This window comes from Rhinoderma darwinii, chromosome 3 (genome assembly GCF_050947455.1).
Source record: "Rhinoderma darwinii isolate aRhiDar2 chromosome 3, aRhiDar2.hap1, whole genome shotgun sequence".
Taxonomy (NCBI): domain Eukaryota; kingdom Metazoa; phylum Chordata; class Amphibia; order Anura; family Rhinodermatidae; genus Rhinoderma; species Rhinoderma darwinii.
The window spans coordinates 383,738,231-383,764,285 of NC_134689.1; the positions used below are offsets into that span (position 1 = coordinate 383,738,231).

A 26,055-nucleotide genomic window follows, 5' to 3' on the forward strand; every position below is an offset into this window, starting at 1 on the left:
GCGAAAAACGCAGCGAAAATCCGCGTGCAGGCAGAGCAAAATCTGCCTCAAAATTCCAAAAAACTGCAAAAAACTCTGTGTGAACCCAGCCTAACAGTGGCATCCTTCACTCATAAGTTATAATGATATCTGTTGAACGTATACGTCATTAGAGTTCATGATGTATCCATTAAACGGATACCATTATAGTCAAGTAGTGACGGATGCCACTGTATGGCATCCGTCGCAGCCTCTGTTTTACATGTATATCGGGAGATTTTTCCGACGCAACGCAGTGTAAACTTGGCCTTACACATACATAATGACAGACGATAAGTTACACAATCTATTACTGTTGACTGTTTATTCAGTCTTCATCCTTTAACCCCTTACTGCACCAGGACACACCGGTACGTCCTGTATTGCAGTGCTTTAAGGCACCGGGACGTACCGGTGCGTCCTGGCTAAAAACTGTCACCCTGTCAAAGGACAGGGTGACAGAACTGTGCCGTCAACTGTTTATGATAGTTGATCGGCACAGTAAGACGGCAGGGGACCAATCACAGCGGTCTCCTGCCGGCGATCGCTGTGGTCAGTCACAGCAGACTGACCAATCACCGCTCCATGAGGTGGTGTATGTGATGGCGCTGGCTCAGAAGCTGAGCCAGCGCTATCACCGCCGGCGGGTATCGGCTGTCCGACACCCCGCTGTAACGGCCGGCGCTAGGCTCCGATCTAGCCGATTAACTCCTTAGATGCAGCGATCAAAGCGATCGCTGCATCGAAGTGTCTTCTAGCCTGTCGGCAACCATGATGGTTGCCACGGGTGTCAGCTGTTTCTCACAGCTGACATCATTCTCTAACGGCCAGGACCAGAGCTAGGCTCCGATCCGGCCGATTAACCCCTATCGCTGCATCTAAGGGATTAGATCGCACCCTATGGTTGCTAATGGCAACCATCAGCACCCGCGGGGGGGGGGGGTTAGGATGGTTGCTATGGCAACCGTAGACTAAGGCTGGATTCACACAAACATGTTACGTCCGTAAAGGACGAAACGTATTTCGGCTGCAAGTCCCAGACCGAACACACTGCAGGGAGCCGGGCTCCTAGCATCATAGTTATGTACGATGCTAGGAGTCCCTGCCTCGCCTCGGGACAACTGTCCCGTACTCTAATCATGTTTTCAGTATGGGACAGTAGTTCCACGGAGAGGCAGGGACTCCTAGCATCGTACATAACTATGATGCTAGGAGCCCGGCTCCCTGCAGTGTGTTCGGTCCGGGACTTGCGGCCGAAATACGTTCCGTCCATTACGGACGTAACATGCTCGTGTGAATAAAATAAGTTTCATGTTAAAAAATACTATAACAGCCTTTTTTCCTATAAAAAGTCTTTTATTATAGGAAAAAACGAAAAACATAAAAAAAGTACACATGTGGTATCCCCGCGTCTGTAACGACCCGAACTATAAAAATATCACGCTATTTTACCCGCACGGTGAACACCGTAAAAAAAATTAATAAAAAACTATTCCAGAATCGCTGTTTGTTAGTCACTATCCCTCTCAAAACAGAATAAAAAAAGGGTTCTAAAAGTTGCATGTACCCCAAATTATACCATTAAAAACTGAAGCCCGTCTTGCAAAAAACAAGCCCTCCCGCAGCTTTTTTGACAGAAATATAAAAAAAAGTTATGGCTTTCACAATATGGTGACACAAATAATAAATTATTTGAAACAAAAGTGATTTTTATTGTGTAGACGCTGCAAAACATAAAAAAATCTATATACATATGGTATCGCCGTAATCGTATCGACCCGCCGAATACAGTTAAATTGTCATTCATTGCGCATGGCGAACGTGGTAAGAAAAAACATCAGAATTGATGGTTTTTGGTCACCTTGTTTGCCAAAAAAAGAAATAAAAAGTGATCAAAAAATCGCATGTACCCCAAAATGGTACCAATGAAATCTACAGATTGTCCCGCAACAATTTTTTCCACACACAGCTCCGGTGGAGAAAAAATAATGAAGTTCTGGCTCTCAAAATATGGCTATGCAAAATGTGCAGAGTATCCAAAAGTGGATACGATCTGGCACCATTTATCAATGCGACACTGGCCACAGATCTATGAAATATTATTTATTTACCCCATTATTATACCCTGATGTTCTCCGCACAGATTACATATGTCCCCACAATATAAACTGAAATACCAGCAAAACCCCAAACAAAACTACCACTAAGCAAAATCTGCGCTCCAAAAGCCAAATGGCTCTCCCTCCCTTCTAAGCCTTGCAGCGTGCCCAAACAGCAGTTTACTTCCACATATATAGCATCGCCCAACCCCGTGAGAACCCGCTTAACAGTTTGAGGTATTTGTCTTCAGTGGCACCAACTGGGCACAACATATTGTGCACTAAAATGGCATATACCTGTGGAAATTTGCAATTTTCACTTTGCACCATCCACTTGAGCATTCATTTCTAATAGAAAAAAAAAATACCTGTGTGGTCAAAATGCTCACTACACAAATTCCTTCAGGGGTGCAGTTTCCAAAATGGGGGTAACTACTTGGGGTTTTGTTTTACTATTTGACCGCAGAGCCCTGCCATTGTGGGCTAATGCTGTGAAAATCACCAAAATATGCCTCACATGCGCCTTTCACTCCTAAGCCCTGTCATATGTCCAGGCAAATGATAAATGCCTTAAGGGGTGTAGTTTACAAAATGGTGTCACTTCTCAGGGTTTTACACTCTACTCTTGTACATAAGGGAACTCTGCAAATGCGACATGGCGCCCGCACACCGGTCCAGCAAAATCTGCGCTCTAAATGCCAAATGGCGCTTCTTCCATTTTGAGCTCTGCCATTCCCCCAAACAGCAGTTTAGGGCCACACAAGGAGTATTGCCGTACTCGGGAGAAATTGGGTAACAAATTGTGTGTTGTTTTTTCTCCTATTTCTCCTATTTACCCCTTGGGTGCAAAACGACATATTTTTGGGGGAATTTTTTTTTTTTTTCATTTTCACTGCCTCCTTCTAATACAATCTATGAAACACCTGTGGGATCAAAATGCTCATTACACCCCTAGATGATTACCCTGAGGGGTATAGTTTCCAAAATGGAGTCACTTCTCAGGGGTTTCTACTGCACTGGTACCTCAGGGGCTCTGCAAATGTGACATGGCGCACAAAAAACAATCAACCAAAATCGAAATGCCAAGTAGCACTCCCGCCATTCTGAGCCCTGTCGTGTGTCTAAGCATCAGTTTTTGACCACATATGGGGTATTGCTGTACTCTGGAGAAATGGCTTTACAATTGTTGGGGCGCTTTTTCTCCTTTGTTCGTTGTGAAAATGAAAAAAATTCAACATTTTAGTGGAAAGAATGTAGATTTTAATTTTCACTGCATTATTCCATTAATTCAGGAAAAAAACAGTGGGGTCAAAATGCTCACTATACCGCTAGATAAATTCCACAAGGGTTGTAGTTTACCAAATGGGGTCAGTTTTGCGGGGTTTGCACTATTTTGGCCCCTCAGTGGCTTTGCAAATGTGACATGGGGCCGCAAACCATTCCAGCAAAACTTGAGCTCCAAAAGTCAAATAGCGCTCCATCCTTTCTAAGCCCTGCCGTGTGTTCAAACAGCAGTTTATTACCACATATGGGGTATTGCTGTGCTCAGAAGAGTTTGCTTTACAAATGTTGGGGTGGTTTTTGTCCTTTTATCTATTGTAAAAATGAAAAAATCGAATCTAAAACTACATTTTATTAGAAAAAAATTTAGATTTTCAATTTCACGGCATAATTCCCATAAATTCTGGAAAAATCTGTGTGGGGTTAAAATGCTAACTATACCCCTAGAAAAAATCCTTGAGGGGTGTAGCTTCCAAAATGGGGTCACTTTTGGGGAGTTTCCACTGTTTTGGTTCCTCGAGGGCGTTGCAAACCCGACATGGCACCGAAAACCAATCCAGCACAATCTGCGCTCCAAAATCCAAATGGCGCTCATTCCCTTCTGAGCTCTGCCGTGGGTCCAAACAGCAGTTCATTACCACATATGGGGTATTGCCGTGATCGGGAGACATTGCTTTACAAATGTTGGGGTGCTTTTTCTCCTTTATTCCTTTTAAACACTAAAACATTGTATGTTTTTTCAGAAAAAAAGTCGATTTTCATATTCACAGACCAGTTCCAATAAATTTAGCAAAAAACCTGTGGGCTCAAAATGCTAACTATACTTCTAGAAAAATTCCTCGAGGGGTGTAGTTTCCAAAATGGGGTCACTTTTGGGGGGTTTCCTCTGTTTTGGCACCACAAGACCTCTTCAAACCAGACATGGTGCCTAAAATATATTCTAATATAATAGAGGCCCCAAAATCCTGCTTCTGAGGCCTGTGTTTCAGTCCATTACCACACTAGGGCCCCATGTAGGATATTTCTAAAAACTGCAGAATCTGGACAATAAGTAATGAGTTGCGTTTCTCTGGTAAAACCTTCTGTCTTACAGAAAAAACTGTATTACAAATGAATTTCGTAAAAAAAAAAAAAAAAAATGAAATTTGTACATTTCACCTCTATTTTGCTTAATTTACTGTGAAACGCCTAAAGGGTTAAAATAATTTCTCAATGCTGTTTTGAATACTTTGAGTGGTGCAGTTTTTAAAATTGGGTGACTTATATAAGGCCCTCAAAGCCTGAACTGAACTGGTCCCTGAAAAAATAGCCTTTTGAAATTTTCTTAAAAATAAGAGAAATTGCTGCTAAAGTTCTAAGCCTTGTAACGTCCTAGAAAAATAAAAGGATGTTCAAATAACGATGCAAGCATAAAGGAGACGTATGGGAAATATAAACTACCGTAGTAACTATTTTGTGTGGTATTGCTATCTGTTTTACAAGCAGATACATTACAATTTAGAAAAATGCAGATTTTTGCAAATTGCCTCTAAATTGTGGTGTTTTTTACAAATAAATATTCAATTTAACGACCAAATTTTTTCAGTATCATAAAGTACAACATGTCACAAGAAAACAATCTCAGAATCGCTTGGATAGGTAAAAGAATTCCGGAGTTCTTACCACATAAATTAACACATGTCAAATTTGCAAAAATCGGCTGTGTCCACAAGGCCAAAACAGGTTTAGACACTAAGGGGTTAACCCCTTAAGGACGCAGCCTAGTTTGGGCCTTAAGGCTCAGAGCCCATTTTTCAAATCTGACATATTTCACTTTATGTGGTAATAACGTCGGAATGCTTAAACCTATCCAAGCGATTCCGAGATTGTTTTCTCGTGACACTTTGGGCTTCATGTTCGTGGTAAAATTTGGTCGATATATTCAGTCTTTATTTGAGAAAAAATGCAAAATTTAGAGAAAATTTAGAAAAAATAGCATTTTTCAGAATTTAAATGCATCTGCTTGAAAAACAGACGGTTATACCACCCACAATAGTCACTAGTTCACATTTCCCATATGTCTACTTTAGATTGGCATCGTTTTTAGAACATTATTTTATTTTTCTTGGACGTTACAAGGCTTAGAACATAAACAGCAATTTCTCATATTTTTAAGAAAATTTCAAAAGCCTTTTTTTTAAGGTACCTGTTCAGTTCTGAAGTGGCTTTGAGGGGCCTATGTATTAGAAACCCCCATAAAGCACCCCATTTTAAAAACTAGACCCCTCAAAGTATTCAAAACAGCATTTAGAAAGTTTTTTAACCCTTCAGGCATTTCACAGGAATTAAAGCAAAGTGGAGGTGAAATTTGCAAATTTCGTTTTTATTTCTGAATTTCAATTTTATTCTATTTTTTTTCTGTAACAAAGAAGGTTTTACCAGAGAAACACAACTAAATATGTATTGTCCAGATTCTTCAGTTTTTAGAAATGTCCCACATGTGGCTCTAGTGCGCTCGTGGAATAAAACACAAGCCCCAGAAGCAAAGAAGCACCTAGTGCATTTTGGTGGTGCTTTTTTATTAGCATATATTTTAGGCAGCATGCCAGGTTTGGAGAGGTGTTGAGGTGCCAAAACAGTAGGAATCCCCCAAAACTGACCCCATTTTGGAAACTACACCCCTCAAGGAATTAATTTATGGTTATTGTTACCATTTTGACCCCGTAGTTTTTTCACAGGGCGTATTTGAATTGGGCTGTGAAATTAAAAGAATGACAATTTTTCCAATAAGATGTCATTTTTGATCAGAATTTCTTATTTTCACAGGGAACAAAATGCCCCATTTTGTTGCCCAATTTGTCCTGAGTGCGGCAATACCCCATTTGTGGTGATAAACTGCTGTTTGGGCCCATGGGAGGCCTCAGAAGGAAAGGAGCGCTATGTGTTTGTTGGAGTCCAGATTTTACTGGATTGGTTTTCGGGTGCCATGTCGCATTTGCAGAGCCTCAGAGGTATCAAAGCAATGGAAACCCACCAAAAGTGACCCCATTTTGGAAACAAAACCCCTCAAGGAATTTATTTATGGGTGTTGTGACCATTTAGACCCCACAGTTTTTTCACAGAACTTATTTGAATTGGGCTGTGAATTTAAAAAGAAAAACTTTTTTCCAATAAGATGTAGTTTTGGCTCAAAATGTCTTATTTTCACAACGAATAAAATACCCCATTTTGTTGCCAAATTTGTCCTGAGTGCGGCAATACCCTATTTGTGGCCATAAACTGCCGTTTGGGCCCATGGGAGGTATTAGAAGGAAAGGAGCGCTATGTGTTCTTTGGAGCACAGATTTTGCTGGATTGGTTTTCGGGTGCCATGTCGCATTTGCAGAGCCCCAAAGGTATCAAAGCAATGGAAACCCACCAGAAGTGACCCCATTTTGGAAACTACACCCCTCAAGGAATTCATTTATGGGTGTTGTGACCATTTAGACTCCACAGTTTTTTCACAGAATTTATTTGAATTGGGCTGTGAATTCAAAAAAATGAATTTTTTTCCAATAAGAGGTAGTTTTGGCTCAAAATTTCTTATTTTCACAAGGAATAAAATACCCCAATTTGTTGCCCAATTTGTCCTGAGTGCGGCAATACCCCATTTGTGGTGATAAACTGCCGTTTGGGCCCATGGGAGGCCTCAGAAGGAAAGGAGCGCTATGTGTTCTTTGGAGCCCAGATTTTGCTGGATTGGTTTTCGGGTGCCATGTCGCATTTGCAGAGCCCCAAAGGTATCAAAGCAATGGAAACCCACCAGAAGTCACCCAATTTTGGAAACTACACCCCTCAAAGAATTTATTTATGGGTGTTGTGACCATTTAGACCCCACAGTTTTTTCACAGAATTTATTTGAATTGGGCTGTGAATTAAAAAAAAAATTATTTTTTCAATAAGAGGTAGTTTTGGCTCAAAATTTCTTATTTTCACAAGGAATAAAATACCGCATTTTGTTGCCCAATTTGTCCTGAGTGTGGCAATACCCTATTTGTGGTGATAAACTGCCGTTTGGGCCCATGGGAGGGCTCAGAAGGAAAGGACCACCATGTGGCCTACTGGGAATTTTCTGGTGCTAAGTCGTGTGTGCAGAAGCCCCTGAGGTATCAGTACAGTTGAAACCCCCGAGAAGTGACCCCGTTTTAAAAACGACACCCCTTAAGGAATTCATCTAGAGGTGTAGTGAGCATTTTGACCCCACAGGTATTGTGTAAAAGATAATGTGCAGCAGTTGGTGCAGAGTGAGATTTGCAATTTTCTATATATATGCCATGTCAGTGTCCGATATATTGTGCCCAGCATGTGCCACCGGAGACCTACACCCCATAAACTGTAATGTTGGCTCTCCCGGGTACGGCAATACCCTACATGTGGCTGTTATCAGCTGCCTGGGCACACAGCAGGGCTCAGAGGGGAAAGATGAGGAGGGGTAAGCTGTGCGAAGTGGATCAGAGCGAGTAAAACTGGGGTAAATTAAAAATAAAGGGATGGATGATAAATTTGAAAACACTCCTTCATACAGAGCTCTGTTTTTTCGGGACACGCGTCACATTGATATATTGTGTCCTTCCTTATCCCCCTCTTATAGCAGACTCTGCACCTCTTTTGACTTTTTCCCTTCTTGCCAGTTTGGGGAACTTCTCCTAAAAAGTGTTGCCCTGGTACGATGCCTGTGGCCCCGCTTCCAGAAGTACTGTAAGGCTTCAGGACTTGATCTGACAAGTCCACCCCTCCCATGTACCTATTGTAGTCCAGGATGCAGTCTAGTTTGGGGGTCCCTGTACTGGTACCTCGTACAGGTACATGGGTACTGGTGTGGCATCTCCCTGGTCTTGTACTTGACACACAATATGTTGCTGCTAGATTGTGCCCTGCTCTCACCCCTTCTGAGTGTTTGCCCAAGCAGAGTCGTAGGGAGGCCTCTCAGGTTTCTTCTAGCAGTGCCGCATGCCGCAGGACTTCTGGAAGCGAGGCACTTGAAGAGTGGGACGCTGGTATAAAAATTATCCAGGTAGAGGTGGTAACCCTGGTCCAGCAGTGGGTGCACCAAATCCCACACAATTTTTGTATTAACTCCCAGTAAGGGGGGGCATTCTGGGGGCTGAGAACTGGTGTCCTTCCCTTCATATATCCTAAATTTGTAGGTATACCCTGATGCACTCTCGCACAGCTTATACATCTTCACGCCATACCTTGCCCTCTTACCCGGCAGGTACTGGCGGAATTGAAGCCTCCCTTTCAATACACTTCTCGGGGGTGAATGCTGGGAAAACCGGGCACTGAAACGGTCTAATAGGGGTCTCCGTTTATACAAACGGTCAAAACTGGGGTCATCTCGGGGTGGGCACGGCTCATTATCAGTATAATGTAAGAAGCGAAGTATTGCCTCATTTTTATTTTATTTTTTAGTTTCCAGCTCAGTTCTGAAGTTGCTTTGAGGGGCCCATATATTAGACACCCTTATCAAACACCCCATTTCAGAAACTAGACCCCTCAAAGTATTCACAACAGCATTTAAAAAGTTTATTAACCCTTTAGGCGTTTCACAGGAATTTAGAGCAAAGTAGAGGTGACATTTAATTAATTTAATTTAATTTATTAGGCACCATATCCGGTTTGAGGAGGTCTTGTGGTGCTAAAACAGTGGAAACCCCCCAAAAGTGACCCCTTTTTGGAAACTAGACCCCTTGAGGAATCCATTGTAGTTTTCTTGGGGTGCATGCGGCTTTTTGATCAGTTTTTATTCTATTTTTAGGTGGCGTGGTGACTAAAAAAACAGCAATTTTACTATTGTTTTTTATTCAATTTTTTTTACAGCGTTCACCGTGCGCTATAAATGACATATACACTTTATTCTGCGGGGCGATACGATTACGGCGATACCTGATGTTTATATTTTTTTTTAATGTCTTATGGCGTTTGCACAATAAAATACATTTTGTAAAATATAATTTACTTTTTGTGTTACCTTATTCTAAGAGCCATAACTGTTTTATTTTTCCATGAGGAAAGTCGTGCGAGGACTTATTTTTTGCGTAACGAACTGTAGTTTCGATCAGTACCATTTTTCGGTACATGCGACTTTTTGATCTGTTTTTATTCCATTTTTTGGGAGGTGAAGTGACCAAAGAATTGTGATTGTGGTACGGTTTATTATTATTTTCTCTTACGGCGTTCACCGCGCGGGATAAATAACGACACAGTTTTGTAGTTCAGGACGTTACGGACGCGGCGATACCAATTATGTATAGTTTATTTGTTTATTTATATATTTTTATTAATAATAAAGAACTGATAAGGGAAAAAGGGGGACTTTTACTTTTATTACTTTTAAATCTTTTATTTTCTTATTTTTACACAACTTTTTTTTACTTTTTTACACTTTTTTTACTTTGTCCCACTAGGGGACATGAGGGCAGGAGGCTCTGATCGCTATTCTAATACACTGCACTACATGCGTAGTGCAGTGTATTAGAGCTGTCAGCTGTTCGCTGACAGCAAGCATAGTGGGTCCTGATTTTGTCGGGACCCACTAGGCTTCCGTCGATGGCGTAGCCAGAGTCCATTGTTAGGATTCTGGTTGCCATAGTAGCCATCACGGCCCGCTATCGTGTAGCAGGCCGGCGATGGCAGCTTAACCCCTAAGAAGCCGCGATCGCTATTGAACGCGGCTTCTAAGGGGTTAATCGGCGGGGACCACCGCGATCGGTCCCTGCACACTAAGCTGTGATAGCCTGCTGTCGGAAACAGCAGGTATCACAGCTCAGACACGCGCCGGGGAAAGATGGCGCCGTGTTTACTCAGGTCAGTAATAGTACTGACCTGAGCGCGAACGTTCTACTTAGCAGGACGTACTATTACTGACCTGAGCGCGAAGGGGTTAAGGATGCACATGGTGGCGGTGATTCACCCTTAAAGAGGCTCTGTCACCAGATTCTCAAATCCCTATCTCCTATTGCATGTGATCGGCGCTGCAATGTAGATAACAGTAAAGTTTTTTTTAAAAACGTTCATTTTTGGCCAAGTTATGAGCTATTTTATATATATGCAAATGAGGTTTGAAATGGACAACTGGGCGTGTTTACATGTATGACGCTAACCAATCAGTGACCAGTCAGCATCGTACACTCCTCTACATTTGTTTACACAGCAGCGATGTGCAGCCACATAAACAGAGATTAACGTTAACCAAGTGTCCTGATAATGAATACACATGAAATCCAGCGTGGACGTCATGTGTATTCAGAATCCTGACACTTCTGACTCTTTTCTTTGAGATTTCTAGCAAGGGAAACGAAATCTCGTGAGATTATGGAGGTAAACGAGATTTCGTTTCACTTGCTGGAAAGCTCACAGAAAAGATTCAGAAGTGTCAGGATTCTGAATACACATGACGTCCAGGCTGGATTTCATGTGTATTCATTATCAGGACACTTGATTAACGTTAATCTCTGTGTATGTGGCTGCACATCGCTGCTGTGTAAATAAATGTAGAGGAGTGTATGATGCTGACTGGTCACTGATTGGTCAGCGTCATACACGTAAACACGCCCTGTTAAAAACACAATACACGCCCAGTTGGACATAACGGAAAAAAACGCCCAATTGTCCATTTCAAACCTCATTTGCATATATATAAAATTTCTCATAACTTGGCCAAAAATGAACGTTTAAAAAAAACAACGTTACTGTTATCTACATTGCAGCGCCGATCACATGCAATAGGAGATAGGGATTTGAGAATCTGGTGACAGAGCCTCTATAAAGAGGCTCTGTCACCACATTATAAGTGGCCTATCTCCTATATAAGGAAATGGGCGCTGTAATGTAGATGTGCTTTTTATTTAGAAAAACGATATATTTTAAACCACTTTATGAGCGAGTTTTAGTTTTATGCTAATAAGTTTCTTAATGCCCAAGTGGGCGTGTTTTACTTTGGTCAGCTTCATACACTCCTCTGTACAACGCCCACTTGGTCTAATCAGCGTCATGCACTCCTCTCCATTCATTTACACTGCACTAGCGATATAGTTCTATAGTTCTTGTGTATGCAGCCACATACACAAACGCTAACATTACTGTAGTGTCCTGATAATGAATATACATCACTACCAGCCTGGACGTGATGTTTATTCACAATCCTGACACTTCTGAATCTTTTCTGTGAGATTCCAGCAAGGCAAGTGTTATCTCGTTTGAAATGACATGTTACATCGTAATCTCGCGAGATTACGCTTGCCTGCTGTAAATCTCACAGAGACGCTACAGACGTATCAGGATTCTGAATAAACATCACGTCTAGTCTGGTAGTGATGTATATTCATTATCAGGACACTGCAGTAATGTTAGTGTTTGTGTATGAGGCTACACATAGTAATATAACTATATCGCTAGTGCAGTGTAAATGAATGGAGAGGAGTGCATGATGCTGATTGGTCAGCGTCATACACTCCTCTGTACAACACCCACTTGGTCTAAAGTAAAACACGCCCACTTGGGCATTAAGAAACTCTTTAGCATAAAGCTAAAAATCGCTCATAAAGTGGTGAAAATAGATCGTTTTTCGAAATAAAAAGCATTACGGTCACCTACATTACAGCGCCGATCTCCTTATATAGGAGACAGGGCACTTATAATGTGGCGACAGAGCCTCTTTAAGAAGACAGGACATTCGGAAACCTCCCCTTTTGTATTCAGTGTGTTGCAGGATGAATATACTGTACCCATTCCCATGTTGCTTCTTCTCTTTCCAAGGTTGGTCTTGGAATTCTCTATTAGCCATGAATTATTTTAAAACCTTGGATGACTGATGGTTTGGTGTTGAAATCATTGGATCGGCGCGTGTATGTTTCTGGCTTGTTGGGGTACCATAAATTATATGCTGTGTTTCTGTCTTTTGTGCTCCTTTTTTCCATAGATCTTTATGTTTAATAGAATGATCATAAAGTAGAACTGTGTGATGGTCCAGTCCCTTCTAGGGCGATGACTCCTTTAGTTCTAGCAGCAAGTTTCTCCTATTCGCTGTGTCCTAGAGCAGTGTTTTTCACAGTACTTTTTTCAAGTACCCTGGAGTGAAAGAAATTTCAACCAAGTATCTCCAAGGCAACAATCAGTCATGACCGTGAACAAAAGTGCTAAACTTACAAATTGCACTGCGATTATTTCTTCTGTATGCCTTCTACTAGTAACTAATGCCATTGCCTTGATTTTAGTTTGAAGCCTTGGGCAGTAAAGTTGGGGGTAACATTTTACTCCTCTTGGCTAGCCACAAGAGGTGTGAGTTCGAGGAGGGAAGGTGAGCACGTATCTCTTTTAGAGATGGAAAAGAGGGATGTAAATATGTGGTATACTGTTCAGGTCTTGACAAAATTGACTCCATCAAAAATCAGCTAAAGCCCACGCAGAGGTCAGTCACCTTGGCCACATAACAGAGCTATAACAGTAATCCTACAACAAGGCAACAGTTAATCACAGCAGCAAAGCAGACTTTTCCTGTTCGTCTCAATGGGGGACACATACACCGTGGGTATATGCTGTTGCCACTCGGAGGCGTGACACTAAGAATAATAAAGTGTTGGCCCCTCTTACAGTATATACCCACCCGACAGACATTGAGCTAGCCAGTCTTAGCTTAATGTCTGTAGGAGGCAGACACACCTGCTGTTACAGCAGACTGTATTTTGCATTTTTTTTTTATGTCCGTTTATTTTTTTTCTCTTCTTCTAGCAGAGTAACAGGGGCGACGCAGTCCCCCTATTTTCCCCAACATCTGGCAGGCACTCCGTGTTTGAACTCACTGCTGTCACCCTGCCATACTGAAGACAACAGTGCTCCTCTGTTGCCCACCAGCCTAAGGTTCATCCCTTTTTGCTCCCCACGAGTTTCCCACTGCAGCTGGCACATGGAGTGAACATTCCTGCTGGTCTTACATTCTAGGGATGAAGTGAACTTTAGGACAGGAGTGCATTAAACCACCCTCTCCCTTCTCTACTTGTTCGCATGCACACTTTATGCCTGGCACATCCCTCTGGTGTACTTTTCTACCCGGCGCTTCTGTGTTGAATAACTTCTTTTTCACAGTGTTGCTACGTAGCAGGCAGGCCACGGGCATCGTCCCCAGAGGTACCTTAGATAGGAGTTAGGAGTGCGACTCTCCTTCAGGGGACGGTTCTCGCGTCCCTGCTTCTGGTTAACAATTAGTGCGCGGCCATCATGTGACTGCCTACAACCAATCACAGCACAAAGATGGGTTGGGTCATTATTTCCGGCTCCCTGCTTCCCACAGACGAGCGGAAACACAGCATCACATGACCTCTTCAGGGCTGCTGCTATTGTTGGTGTTGGGATCGTTTTGCAGGTAGTATCTGCCTTTGGCACATCCTCCTTCATTCCTAAACCCTTCTCAGACACTGAACCAGCAAATTACAGTAGGCGAGCATATACCTAGAACACTAGGTAACCTCAGGTGGCCATTTCATCCTTCTAAGGGAGTCACAGCCCTTCCTCTTGCAGTATATTGAGTGTACTAATAGTCACCAGTTTTTTCCTAGTTGTAACTGAGGAACGTGGTGACCCCTATACTACTATTTCAGACACCAGTGCCTCCTACGCTATACTGTTTTCCCTCACCACTACCAGTTTGTGGCAGTCCTGTTCGGCTATTCGACGAACCAGTGGATTTTTCTCAAAATTATATCAGTGGTGATGGCGCTTTTTTGTTCCAGGGGGATTTTAATTGTCCTCTACTTGGACAAGATCCTCATCAAGTCCCCGTCCCGAGAGGTCAATCTGGCAAGTTTACAAATCACACTGGATACTTTGACTCATTTCGGATGGATTGTCAACCAATCTAAATCCTGCCTGATTCCCTGTCTAAGACTCACTTTCCAGGTAAATGGTGTTTGACACAGACTCTGCTCAGGTGTCCCTTCCTCCGGAGTAACTATCCTCCCTGCAGCAGGAAGTCTGTGCTCTGCAGAATTTCACTACCACCTCTGGTCTCACCAGGAATCCAGTTTTCCTATCAATATTCTGTAACTGAGGGCAATTTTCCTCTGTCTTAGTAACTGGATGACTCTACTGGCTGGCAGTCCAGTCCGAGTATAGACAGACAATGTCACAGCAGTTGCCTACCTCTGTCACCAATCTCGGCAGTCGATGTTACTGGGGTCGACATTTGTGTCGCTGATTTGTCCCAGTGGAGTGGGTCCTTCATCACAAGGTGTTCAACCAGACCTCTGGCATACATTTTATCAGACCTCTTGTGTCCAAATCCAATGTTCAGACTTTCTAACAGGGGGTTGCCCACTCGGTGCCCCCCTATCGGCCCCTAACTCTATATTGGGATCTCACCTTTGTTCTCTGTGCTCTGCAGTTGGCTCTGTTTGAACCTTTTTGACAAATTTCTTTGTGTCTGCTCACCTGGAAGCTGGTGTTCCTTGTGGTGGTGACCTACATCCGGAGGGTTTCTGAACTGGTGGTCTTGTCTTGCCACCCACTGTATTTAACTCTCAACCAGGATTTGGTGGTGGTGCTTCGCACTGTGCCCTCTTTTTGCCAAATTTGGTCTCCGCCTTCCACCTTAAGGAGGATATAATATTGCCGTCCTTCTGCTTATCTCCAGTGCATTCTAAACATCGCTTTAGTCACAATTTGAATGTTGTCTGCACCTTGCTGGTCTACTTCTCGCACACTTCCTATTTCCATAAGTTTTGACTTCTTTTTTGTAGTTCTGGTGCGTCCTAGGAAGGGTTTGGAAGCCTCTAAGGATACAATCGCTCGATGGCTGCAGTTGACTATTCGCGAGGCCTACCTGCTCCAGGGGATGGAACCCGTATTCCTGATAACAGCCCATTTTGCTAGGGTGGTTGGTGATTCCTGGGCTTAGCGCCATTAGACTTCTGTGCAAAGCAGGTACCTGATTGTCTTTGCACGTTTACCAAATTCTACAGGGGGCACACTTTTGTGTCCACGGATGCTCCCATTGGTTGCAACAATGAAGTGTAATGTCCACAGCCTTGGACCGTCGTTCTCCTGAGAGACGCGGGCACTCATTTCCGCATCGCTGCACTGGTTCCCGTAGGGTGCGCGCTCGCGTCCGGCCTTAAATGGCCAGTGCACACACATGAGTAAAATCTATAATTATCCCATGATCACCCTGGACTATAAAAAGGGTTCTGCCCTTTCACTCATTGCCTGAGCGTTATGTTTACCCATGTTAGTCTTAGCAAATGGTCCCTTAGTGTTATCCTGTTCCCGTATTTACCGTGCCTTGCTACCTGTATCCTGTGCTATATTTGTTCCTGTGCCTTAGAGTGTTGGAGTCGTGTTGTGCCACCGGTCACGCCTGCTGATCTACACCACGTCTGGTTCTGCAAGGTCATCTGTGCTGAACAACCGTTACTGTCTGGACTATCAAAGATACACTTGTACTAGGACTGTTTTTTGGCTAGCTGCTACTTCGCTGCGGCGGTGCAGCCTAGTGGGTCCACATATCCACAGATCTTGACATGAAGCAGTCCTTTCTTCTTCGAGTCCCTCCCAAATGGACTGCTTTTAGAAGTCCCACGGTCTGTGTCCCCCAATGAGACTAACGAGAAAAGGGGATTTTTCTCAATTTATCCTCAATTACAGCACCACAGGAGGTTGGGGCTCTGCCTCCAATAGGGACAGGAAACAGCAAGAGGTTAAATATCCCCCTTAAGCCTCCCGGATCGCTGTTCTAGCCTCTGGTCTCTTCTGCACCCGGGGTAAAGCTAGACCTCAGGTGCCAGCTCCGGTTCCTCCTGGTTTCCCAGCTGTTTGTTCCCCCCTCTCCTGGCAACAATGGACAGTGTTCCTAGCTAGAGAGGGGGGACGCCCTCCTTCTGGCAGCCTCTCCGGCTTGGGTACCATGTGGACCGCACGCGATGTAACTTCCAGTTTCGATATACGTGCTTCTGTCTACGTGGTGACGTACTTCTGGTACGTGTGACGTTTAGCGTTTTTACTGTGTAAAAGTAGTAAAACATACAAAAACTATACAAATTTGGTATCGTGGCAATCGTAACAACCCGCTGAATAAAGTTATTGTGTTATTTATATCACACGGTAAATGGCGTAGATTTAAGACGCGAAAAAGTGTGGCGAAATTTCAGGTTTTTTTCTATTCCCCCCCCCCCCCCCCCAAAAAAGTTAAGAAATGTTAATCAATAAATAATATGTACCTCAAAATGGTGCTATTCAAAAATACAACTTGTCCCGCAAAAAACAAGACCTCATACAGCTATGTCGACGCAAAAATAAAAAAGTTATAGCTCTTGGAATGCGACGATGGAAAAACTTAAAAAATGGCTTGGTCATTAAGGTTTAAAATAGGCTGGTCATTAAGGGGTTAAAGGTCCATTCTGTTCAGGTAGGACAACTTATTGTACTGTCGTGAGCCTGAAAGGAGCGTGACCCAAGGCCCATTAAGTGTATTTGGTAGGGGTTTGCTACCTGGGTACATGGGTCTTAGTTTTTTTACCCCCTCTTCTCTCTCTCTCTCTCTTATGCCTGATGCACACGACCGTGTGCGCCGGCCGAGTTCCGTCAGTTATCCGAGGAATGATAGGACATGTTCTATCTTTCCATCATTCCTTGGATCGGAGACTCGGATAATTTTTCATGGACCCAATTCACCCGCTAAGTGAATGTGTCCGTCAAAAACAGCCCGAGTGGCACAACGGTCGTGTGCATGAGGCGTTAGAGGGATAAAGATCCTCCTCAGAAATCTAAGAAGGATCCTGTAAAGGATCTGCCAGGTACTACGTCTGGGTATACTCCCGGGATTAATCAGTCGACACCTGAGGCCAGACCTCTTAGACTGACACCGGCTCCCACCAACCAGGGTGGCAGGCTCAGGAGTGGGAGAGCCTATCGCGGCCTCGTCAGTCGAAGTTAGCACTGCCCCCTGTCCATTTATACCTGCCGTGTTCTCTTCCTCAGTGCTTGTTATTCTTCTTGGATTCCTGGCCCCACTGCTGCCTTGCTCCAGCCTGCTTCTGCCGTGCTTCTGCCTTGCTTCAGTTCCGTTTATCCTGCTTCGCTTTGCCCCTGGCTTGCTTCCTGCTCCGTGCTCTCGTTGGTATACTCCACTTCATCCTGATCCTGACTGACTCATTCACCGCTCCGTTTCCTCGCGGCGTTCCGTGGGCTACTGCCCCTTCCCTTGCGTGTTCCCTGTTTGTACTCCCTTGCACTTAGACAGCGTAGGGACCGCCGCCAAGTTGTACCCCGTCGCCTAGGGCGGGTCGTTGCAAGTAGGCAGGGACAGGGCGGTGGGTAGATTAGGGCTCACTTGTTCCCTTCACCTCCTTCCTGCCATTACAGATCCCAAAATTCGGAAATGTGTTACCCGTTTCGAAAAATTACCATCCTCTAATAACAAATCCTTATGCCAAATGTGTATTGTAAAAATGATTAGGGAGGAACAGCCGTCCATTATGGATGAAATCAAAGGGATGGTAAGGGAGGAATCCAGTCATCGCTTTCTACCTTCTCTCAGTCCTTTATACCTACCGAACACCCTCCCGTCTCAAAAAAAGAGAAGAATTTCTATTGGGGATTCTGATACAGAAGGGGGTAGTTACCTTCCGTCTTTATCAGAGGTAACATTAGAGGATGTAGAGTTACCATGTATGTCTACATCCAAGAGAGAAGAAAAGTACTACTTTTCATCAGACCAAATGGATGAACTGCTTAATGCTATTTGTAGTACTATGGGGGTAGAGGAGAGCCAGGAAGCTCAATCAGTGCAGGACGAGACCGATTTTTCCAGTACATGAGAACCTACTAGGGTTAATCATAGATGAATGGAAATTTCCTGAGAAACAACTTTCCCTTCCTGTGGATATTCGAGACCATTTTTCCTTGGTTGAGGACCAATTTAAGTGGATGGAAGTTCCCAAGATTGATGTTCGGGTGGCCAAAGTGGGGAAAAAACCTTGCTCCCCTTTGAGGATTCTTCACAGTTGAAGGACCCCTTAGATCGCAGACAGCTTGCTTAAAAAAATCTTGGTAAGCATCCACTGCCCTTCTGCAAGCCAACATCAGTGCCACTTGTGTGGCAAGGTCTATGTATAGATGGCTTAACCAGCTAGAGTCTTACCTAAAAGGAGGGCACAGCTAGGGAGGGTATTATTGCCTCTAACCATCTTTGTATGGCAACTGGCTTCCTGGCTGATTCTTTCGCTGAATATTAAAATAGCTTCAAGAGCAGGTGTTCTATCCAACACAACTAGAAGGGCCTTATGGCTAAAAATGTGGATGGGAGATCCCCTCTCAAATTCTGCGGGATTCCTTTTCAGGGTGAATACCTATTTGGGCCAGAGCTCGATACTAAGATAGAGAAAGTAAGATACTAAGATAGAGAAAGTCAGCGTTTCTGACCTGGCTGTGTCCATTTGTAAGTATGGCCTTTTTCTGTGTTTTTTTAAGATAGAGAAAGTGGCTGATAAGAAAAGTCTTCCCGAGCCTTAAAATATCCAATCAAGACACTCCTTTCGTCCCTTTCGGAACACACAGCAAAATTATAAAGGGAAATCGGGCAGATGGAGCTATCCCAAAGCGGGTAAGGGCTGGAATATTCTTCAACCATAAACAAAATTAAAATCTACGACAACGCCACAACAGGGTGGGGGGGGGGGGGTTTGCAGGATCTAAAAGTTCACAGACCAATGGCGAAACATAACAAACAACCATGCTGCGGGTTTTGCTGCGCAATTCTCCAGAACTAGGGAGATAAAATTCACAAGTGGAATCGCGAGATAAATTAACATTCTGCGGTTCCGAAAATACGCACCACGGGTCAATTTACGTGCGGGAAAATATCACAGTGGGTACATGAGATTCCCTGGAATCTTATTGCCTATGCTGGTACGGTATTACAAAACCGCACGTAATATGCATCGTGTGCATTGACCCTAAGAGTGGCAATGTCCGTTCTGGGGTCTCTGACATCCTGCATTCAATCTGTGGCTTGGTCTCAAAGCCATTCAAGAGATCTGCAGGCGGCAGTACTTTTTCAGTGGGACAAGTCCGTTCTATCCTTGGACCTCCTTTGGTGGCTGAAACCTCAGAATCTGGAGAAGAGTGTCACATGGCACCCCTTTCCAGTTATCACAATTATGACAGATGCAAGCAGGAGAGGATGGGGAGCGATTGTACACCAGAATTCATTCCAGGGAATTTGGCCAGGAAAAGCCAAACTTCATGGAGCTCTGGGCGGTACCAGAGACATTAAGAGTTGCAAGTTACCTTCTCAAGGGTTCTTATGTCAAAGTCTACTCCGACAACACAACTATGGTAGCTTACTTAAGACATCAAGGTGGCACAAGGCAAAGAGACATTCAAAATCTAGCAATTCAGATCATTTCATGAGCAGAAATTCATCTGCTCTCTCTCTCTCTCTCTCTCAGCTATTCACCTGAAAGGTTCAGAGAATACCCAAGCGGATTTCCTAAGTTGGAGAGACCTCAAACCAACAGAGTGGTGTCTAAACCAAAAATATTTTCTCCAGCTTACCATGGAATGGGGTTCTCCAGAAGTGGACTTGTTTGCAACTTGGGAAAATGCAAAAACTCATCAATTCTTTTTCCTGGATTCAAGGGAAAATGTCCTTGGTATAGACGCTCTAGCTCACAGCTGGTACTTCAATCTGGGGTATGCTTTTCCCCCTATTCCTCAGCTTCCCAGGAAACTAAGGCTAAGATCATTTTAATCGCTCCATATTGGCCAAAAAGGGCTTGGTTCGGCCTGCTAAACAGCTTAAAAATGACAGGGCCTTGGATTCTTCCCATATCCCAAGACCTCCACTTTCTGCGAACGAGCTTCGTTTTGGTCTGTGTGGGAGCGGCACAGACGGCGTACGCTGCAGAGAATTGAACGGCTCCCGTTAGCATTCACTATGGGGATGTATGTGCCGTGTTCCATCTCTGTATGTGTCGTTAATCGACAAATACAGAGATGAAAAAAAAATGGCAGCCCCCATAGAGAAGTAAAAGTAAGTACAAAGTCAAAAGTAGAACACGAGAACACAAATAAATAAAATTTATGCTAATATATTAAAAGCAATATGATAAAAAAAAAAAAAATTTCAAATTTTGGGGTCTAAATAAGGGCAAGAAGGCCTCAAAGGGCACGGTTGCCAATAGGATTAAAAAAATCTATTCATGAAACCTATAATATTCAGAATTTAATCCCTCCAGTAAAAATCAATGCCCACTCTACTCGTGCTGTGTCAGTTTCCTGCGCAGAAAGAGCGGAAGCCTCTAGATCAGATTTGCAGGGCCGAAACGTGGTCCTCTGTACACACATTTCCTAAGCATTACAGACTTAATTTACTGTCAGGGAGTGAACTTTTCTATGGAAGAAAAGTTCTTCACGACATAGTCCCTCCCAAATAAAAAATATGCTTATTTGATAACTCTCCTGTGGTGCTGTCATGGAGGTTAAAGAGACTCTGTCACCACATTATAAGTGCCCTGTCTCCTATATAAGGGGATCGGCGCTGTAATGTAGGTGACAGTAATGCTTTTTATTTTAAAAAAACGATCTATTTTCACAACGTTAGGAGCGATTTTGGTTTATGCTAATGAGCTTTCTTAATGCCCAAGTGGGCGTACTTTTACTTTCGACCAAGTGGGCGTTGTACAGAGGAGTGCATGACGCTGACCAATCAGCATCATGCACTCCTCTCCATTCATTTACACTGCACTAGCGATATAGATATATCGCTATGTGCAGCCTCATACACAAGCCCTAACATTACTACAGTGTCCTGATAATGAATACACATGACCATCCAGCCTGGACGTCATGTGTACTCAGAATCCTGACACTTCTGACTCTTTTCTGTGAGATTCCAGCAACGGATACGAAATCTCGCGAGATCACGGAGCTAAACGAGATTTGGTTTCACTTGCCGGAATCTCACAAAAAAAGATTCAGAAGTGTCAGGATTCTGAGTACACATGACGTCCAGGCTGGATTTCATGTGTATTCATTATCAGGACACTGTAGTAATGTTAGGGCTTGTGTATGAGGCTGCACATAGTGATATATCTATATCGCTAGTGCAGTGTAAATGAATGGAGAGGAGTGCATGATGCTGATTGGTCAGCGTCATACACTCCTCTGTACAACGCCCACTTGGTCGAAAGTAAAAGTACGCCCACTTGGGCATTAAGAAAGCTCATTAGCATAAACCAAAATCGCTCCTAACGTTGTGAAAATTGATTGTTTTTTTTAATAAAAAGCATTACTGTCACCTACATTACAGCGCCCATCTCCTTATGTAGGAGACAGGGCACTTACAATGTGGTGACAGAGTTTCTTTAAGTTGAGAAAATAGAATTAGACTTACCGGTAATTTGGTTTCTATGAACCCCTCCATGCCTGCACCCTTATTTCCTTCCCTGTGTTTTTGTGGGTAGAATATTTATGAAGTAATGGATATGTTCCCCCATTAATTTCCGAATTGGTTATGAAATACACTAAGGATTGGGAGGTGGGGGAGAATATTTAAAGAGGCTCTGTCACCAGTTTAATAATTCTCTATCTCCTACCTAATCTAATAAACGCTTTGTTGTAGGTAACTATTGTCTTGTGTTTTTTGAAAAACTTTTATTATTGATAAAATTCTGATAATTTTTAGATTTCTGAATTTTTTTTCTAAATGCCCAACTGGGCATTATTTTTTAGTTTCACCAAGTGGGCGTTGTAAAGGAAAGTGTATGACTCTAAACAATCAGCGTCATACACTTCTTTTCATCCATGCCCAGCTTTAGTCACAGCACAGCGTGATCTCGCGAGATCAAGCTGTGGCGTCACCTACTCCCGCAGTTCCTTCAGCGGTGCGACGTGAGAATGACTAGACATCGCCTCCAGCCGTGCCAGGACTGCTGCACGGCTGGAGGTGATGTCTGGTCGTTGTTTCTATTACCTTGTATTTTGCTATTCCTGCTGCTTCTGCACAGACTGACTAGCTAAGTGACTGTAGGAGGAGTATAAACTGTAGGAGGCGTCAACACCCTTTTTATTCTTCGTGTCACACCTCCTAGATGTAACAGCATGTTAGAGAAAGATGGAGTTTTTGTTTTTCCCAATTTCTCAGCTTACCCTGGTTTCCTTCCACACTCCAAAAAGCAAACTGATGGATAAATTTGGAATTTACAATGTGAGCCCCAAAGAGGACAGGGACTGATGTAATATTGACTAAGGCTGTGTTCACACATTGCGATTTAGTGCACATTTTGATGCAGATTTTTTAGACAAAGCCAGAAGTAGATCCAGGAGGAGGAACAAGTAGAAGTTCTTCCGTCCTTTTATATTTCCGTTCCTTTTGAAACCACTTCTGGCTCTGGCTCAAAAATCTGCATCAAAATCACGATGTGTGAACATAGACTTACTGTGCCAGATTGACGTTGAGTTTCAGAACTGCTCTAATGTGCTGTGTATTTTAGATTGCAGGTGTGGCCAGGATATGCAGCCAGCATACGCAGAACAGATGGAGGTCTTTTTCTTCTAGCCGACGTCACCCATAAGGTTATCCGTAATGATTCTGTTCTGGACATCATGTAAGCTCCATTTATTTACTTAGCATTATTTATTATAGGATTAAAACCTGCATTCACTATATTTCCTGATATGTTCTTAGTCTTTAAAGGCCTCCGAGTTTCTGCAATTCTTTTAAGTATTACTGATTTCTTACTAGCCCTTAAATATTTTTTTTTATCGTCCGTGTCATTGTGGGACACAAAAGATGAAATTGGGTACAGCTTTTTCCACTAGTATTCAGTAAGTAAAACAGTGTTCGATTCTTCAACCATGCAACACCCCTCCTTTAGACACTAAGCTGTTCAGTTTTAGCTTATTGTCTGTATAAGGCAGACTTGCTTGCTTAGCAGGCCTAGTCCGGAGAGCAGCTGGCCAGAAGATCTTGCCATCTCGTCAGCAGGGGTTGGTTGGACTTAGAGCTTGGCTTTAGTTTCCTCAGTCGCCCATCTGGCCCCACTACTCCTTCAGACCTCAATTGGACTCCAGTTACCTCCCTCTTGCCGAATGTGGTCTCTCCAATTCTAGGGATTGCTCTTTACTCCATCTGGAAGTGCTTGCACTCTGCAGACCTATGACATCCTGGACTACTATATGTTCAGGGGTCAGTATGTACATCTGCACCGCATATTGCGCTATAGGCAGAGCTCATAGCTCATTACTTTGATCTATAGGGTGCATACCGTGGTTTTTCCAATGCTTTTTTCTGTTGCGTAGTTTATGCAGGTGACCATGCACGCACTGAACGTTCCAAGGTCTTTTTCTATGTCCCTTACAGGGGTTTTTCCATTAGAGACATTTATGACATATCCACGGGAAATGTCATAAATGTCAGATAGATGAGCGTCCAACCTTTGGGACCCGCACCTATCTCTAGAACAGGGTCCCCTAAATAACGTAGCTCAGCAAGTTACGCTGTCTCCGTAACTCCCGACCATATAACCAGGAAGTGGCCGAGAGTCAGTGTGAGCACAAAATGCTAGAAGGGTGTTTAGGGGACTCCGTTCTAGAGATAGGTGCGAGTCTCAGAGGTGGGACCCACGTCTATCTGACATTTATGACATATCCTGTGGATATGTCATAAATGTCTCTGATGGGAAAAGCCCTTTAAAAGGATTTTTACGGTAAGTAACAAAAATCCAGTTATCCACTTGTAAGGCTCAGGTCTGTATCTTTGGGCATGTTTATTTACTTATTATTTTCTGTTGCTTATATGGTGCCAATATATTATGCAATCCGAATATAATAAAAAGGTAACTATAACGAAAGAAAAAGGAGAAAACAGGCAGAGGTGATAAAATTCATATATTTATTAAATCTAAATAAATTAAAAATCCCAAAATTTCATCAGGAGATCCTGCACATAAATAGCGTCAAATGCATAATTTTATTCATGACAATCTAAGCAACATATACATATTCGCTAATTTCATGTTAATGTCATTGAGGGACACAGTACCATGGGTAAAGGCCCTTGCCACTAGTAGATTGACACTAGGTAGGAAATGGGTATTGGATTTGTCCAGGCAGGCCATACCCTTCCCACTGACTCTGAGCTAATCAGCCTAGTGTCCGTAGGAGGCAGGCGCGTCTCAGGTAAGCTTCACTTTTTTATTTTAGTTTTCTTTCTTTTCCCTTTGGCTTCAGGGTAGTTTGTCAGCCTGGATTGCCAGACCCCCTGGCATCCTCTACATTATGCTTCTTCCACCTCTGTCTGCCTAGCCCCTTCTACTGCTTCCGCACGTGGCATGCCAGTACCTCCACTATATGTGAGAGGTTACCCAAGAGGTGGCCTTGCGAGAATCCGAAAATCTTGCTGGGTGAGTATGAGGGGTATCGTTAAACCCCCCATGCGCCTATGTTACGGTCTTTTACCCTGGTGAGGTGAGGCCTTTTCTTATGATGAGGAGGAGTCTCATTGTTCTCAAGGTCCGAAACTTGTACTGGTTCTCCCTTTCCCTGTAGTCAGACTGTGGCGTCGACAGCTGTGCTCTGACAGCAAGGCCCACCTAATTTAGTCACCGACTTTCAAGCGGACTATGCTGCAGCTCTCTCTGGTGGTTTCCCTGCTCACATGACTCTTCCTGGCCTATTGGTCGCTGTGCTTTATGGGCGAGCTTTTCTTTTAGTCTCTGTTCTGCGCACACTTTTTTTTTTAGAGAAGGTCCCCTCACTGCAAGGGCAGCCAGCTCCTGGAGTCCAAGTTTGGGGCTGACAGCACAGGGTCTGGTGGTAGGCAAGCCCTGCGAGCTGTACGACATTTTTGCTTCCCACAGGTCGAGTTTTTCTTTTCCCAGCCAGTCCCTTCTATTAGGGTCAGTTGTTTCTCTCTTCTTTCTTTTATTTTCCCATATGTCATCTTTCTGAAGGACCTCTCCGAGTGGTTGGCTACCTTTGCTTGTACTCGCTGTAACAAGAAATTCCTTTTTTAGAGGATCTGATATATAAGTGTCAGTCTCCTCACCAGTGGCCATTACCTCTATCAGGAGAGATTTAGAATTAGCTGCTCTCCTATAAATATCCTCTTCTTTACTACACAAGAACAAGGTGGTGCCATGACCTGTTCCTCCTTTTTTCCAGAAGGTAGACTTCGCCTTCCACGTCAATGAATACAGTATTTCTTCCCTCAGTCCTGTTCCTTCCCATGTTTGGGAGCATTTGCTTTAGTCTCAATGTGGTTTGGGCTGTTCACATTTGCCTTACTGCTGCTGAGTCTTTCCTTTATTTGGGCTCCCTATTTGTAACTCCCGAGGGTCCTCGCAAGGGTCTACAGACCTCCTAAAGCTACCATTGCACGCTGGATTCTTGGTAATGGCCAACTCCATTGTCAGTACATCCTGGTGATACAGCATCAAGCATCAGCCTCTCAGGTCTGCCGTGCTGTCATCACCAACTTCTACCAGATTCACAATATGGCATCCCCTGATGCCACCCTGGCCTGCTACAAGCTGCTGTATGACAGGGGGTTCACGTGGCAGATGTTTTCCCACCCTCTGGAACTGCTTCAGGACGTCCCATGGGCCTGTGAACCCCTATGAATTTAACCAGAGTAATAGATTTCTGT

At 43.5% G+C, this 26,055-nt stretch overlaps 1 protein-coding gene across 2 annotated transcripts in view; it reads left to right on the top strand.

The window, feature by feature from the left end:
• PIWIL2 (piwi like RNA-mediated gene silencing 2) overlaps nt 1-26,055 on the top strand; it is a 212,520-nt gene that overhangs the window by 64,615 nt on the left and 121,850 nt on the right. For both annotated transcript variants that reach the window (XM_075858869.1, XM_075858868.1), the window contains one exon: nt 22,901-23,014. In XM_075858869.1, the coding sequence (XP_075714984.1) occupies nt 22,901-23,014 (114 nt within the window). The remainder of the gene's footprint in view (nt 1-22,900; nt 23,015-26,055) is intronic.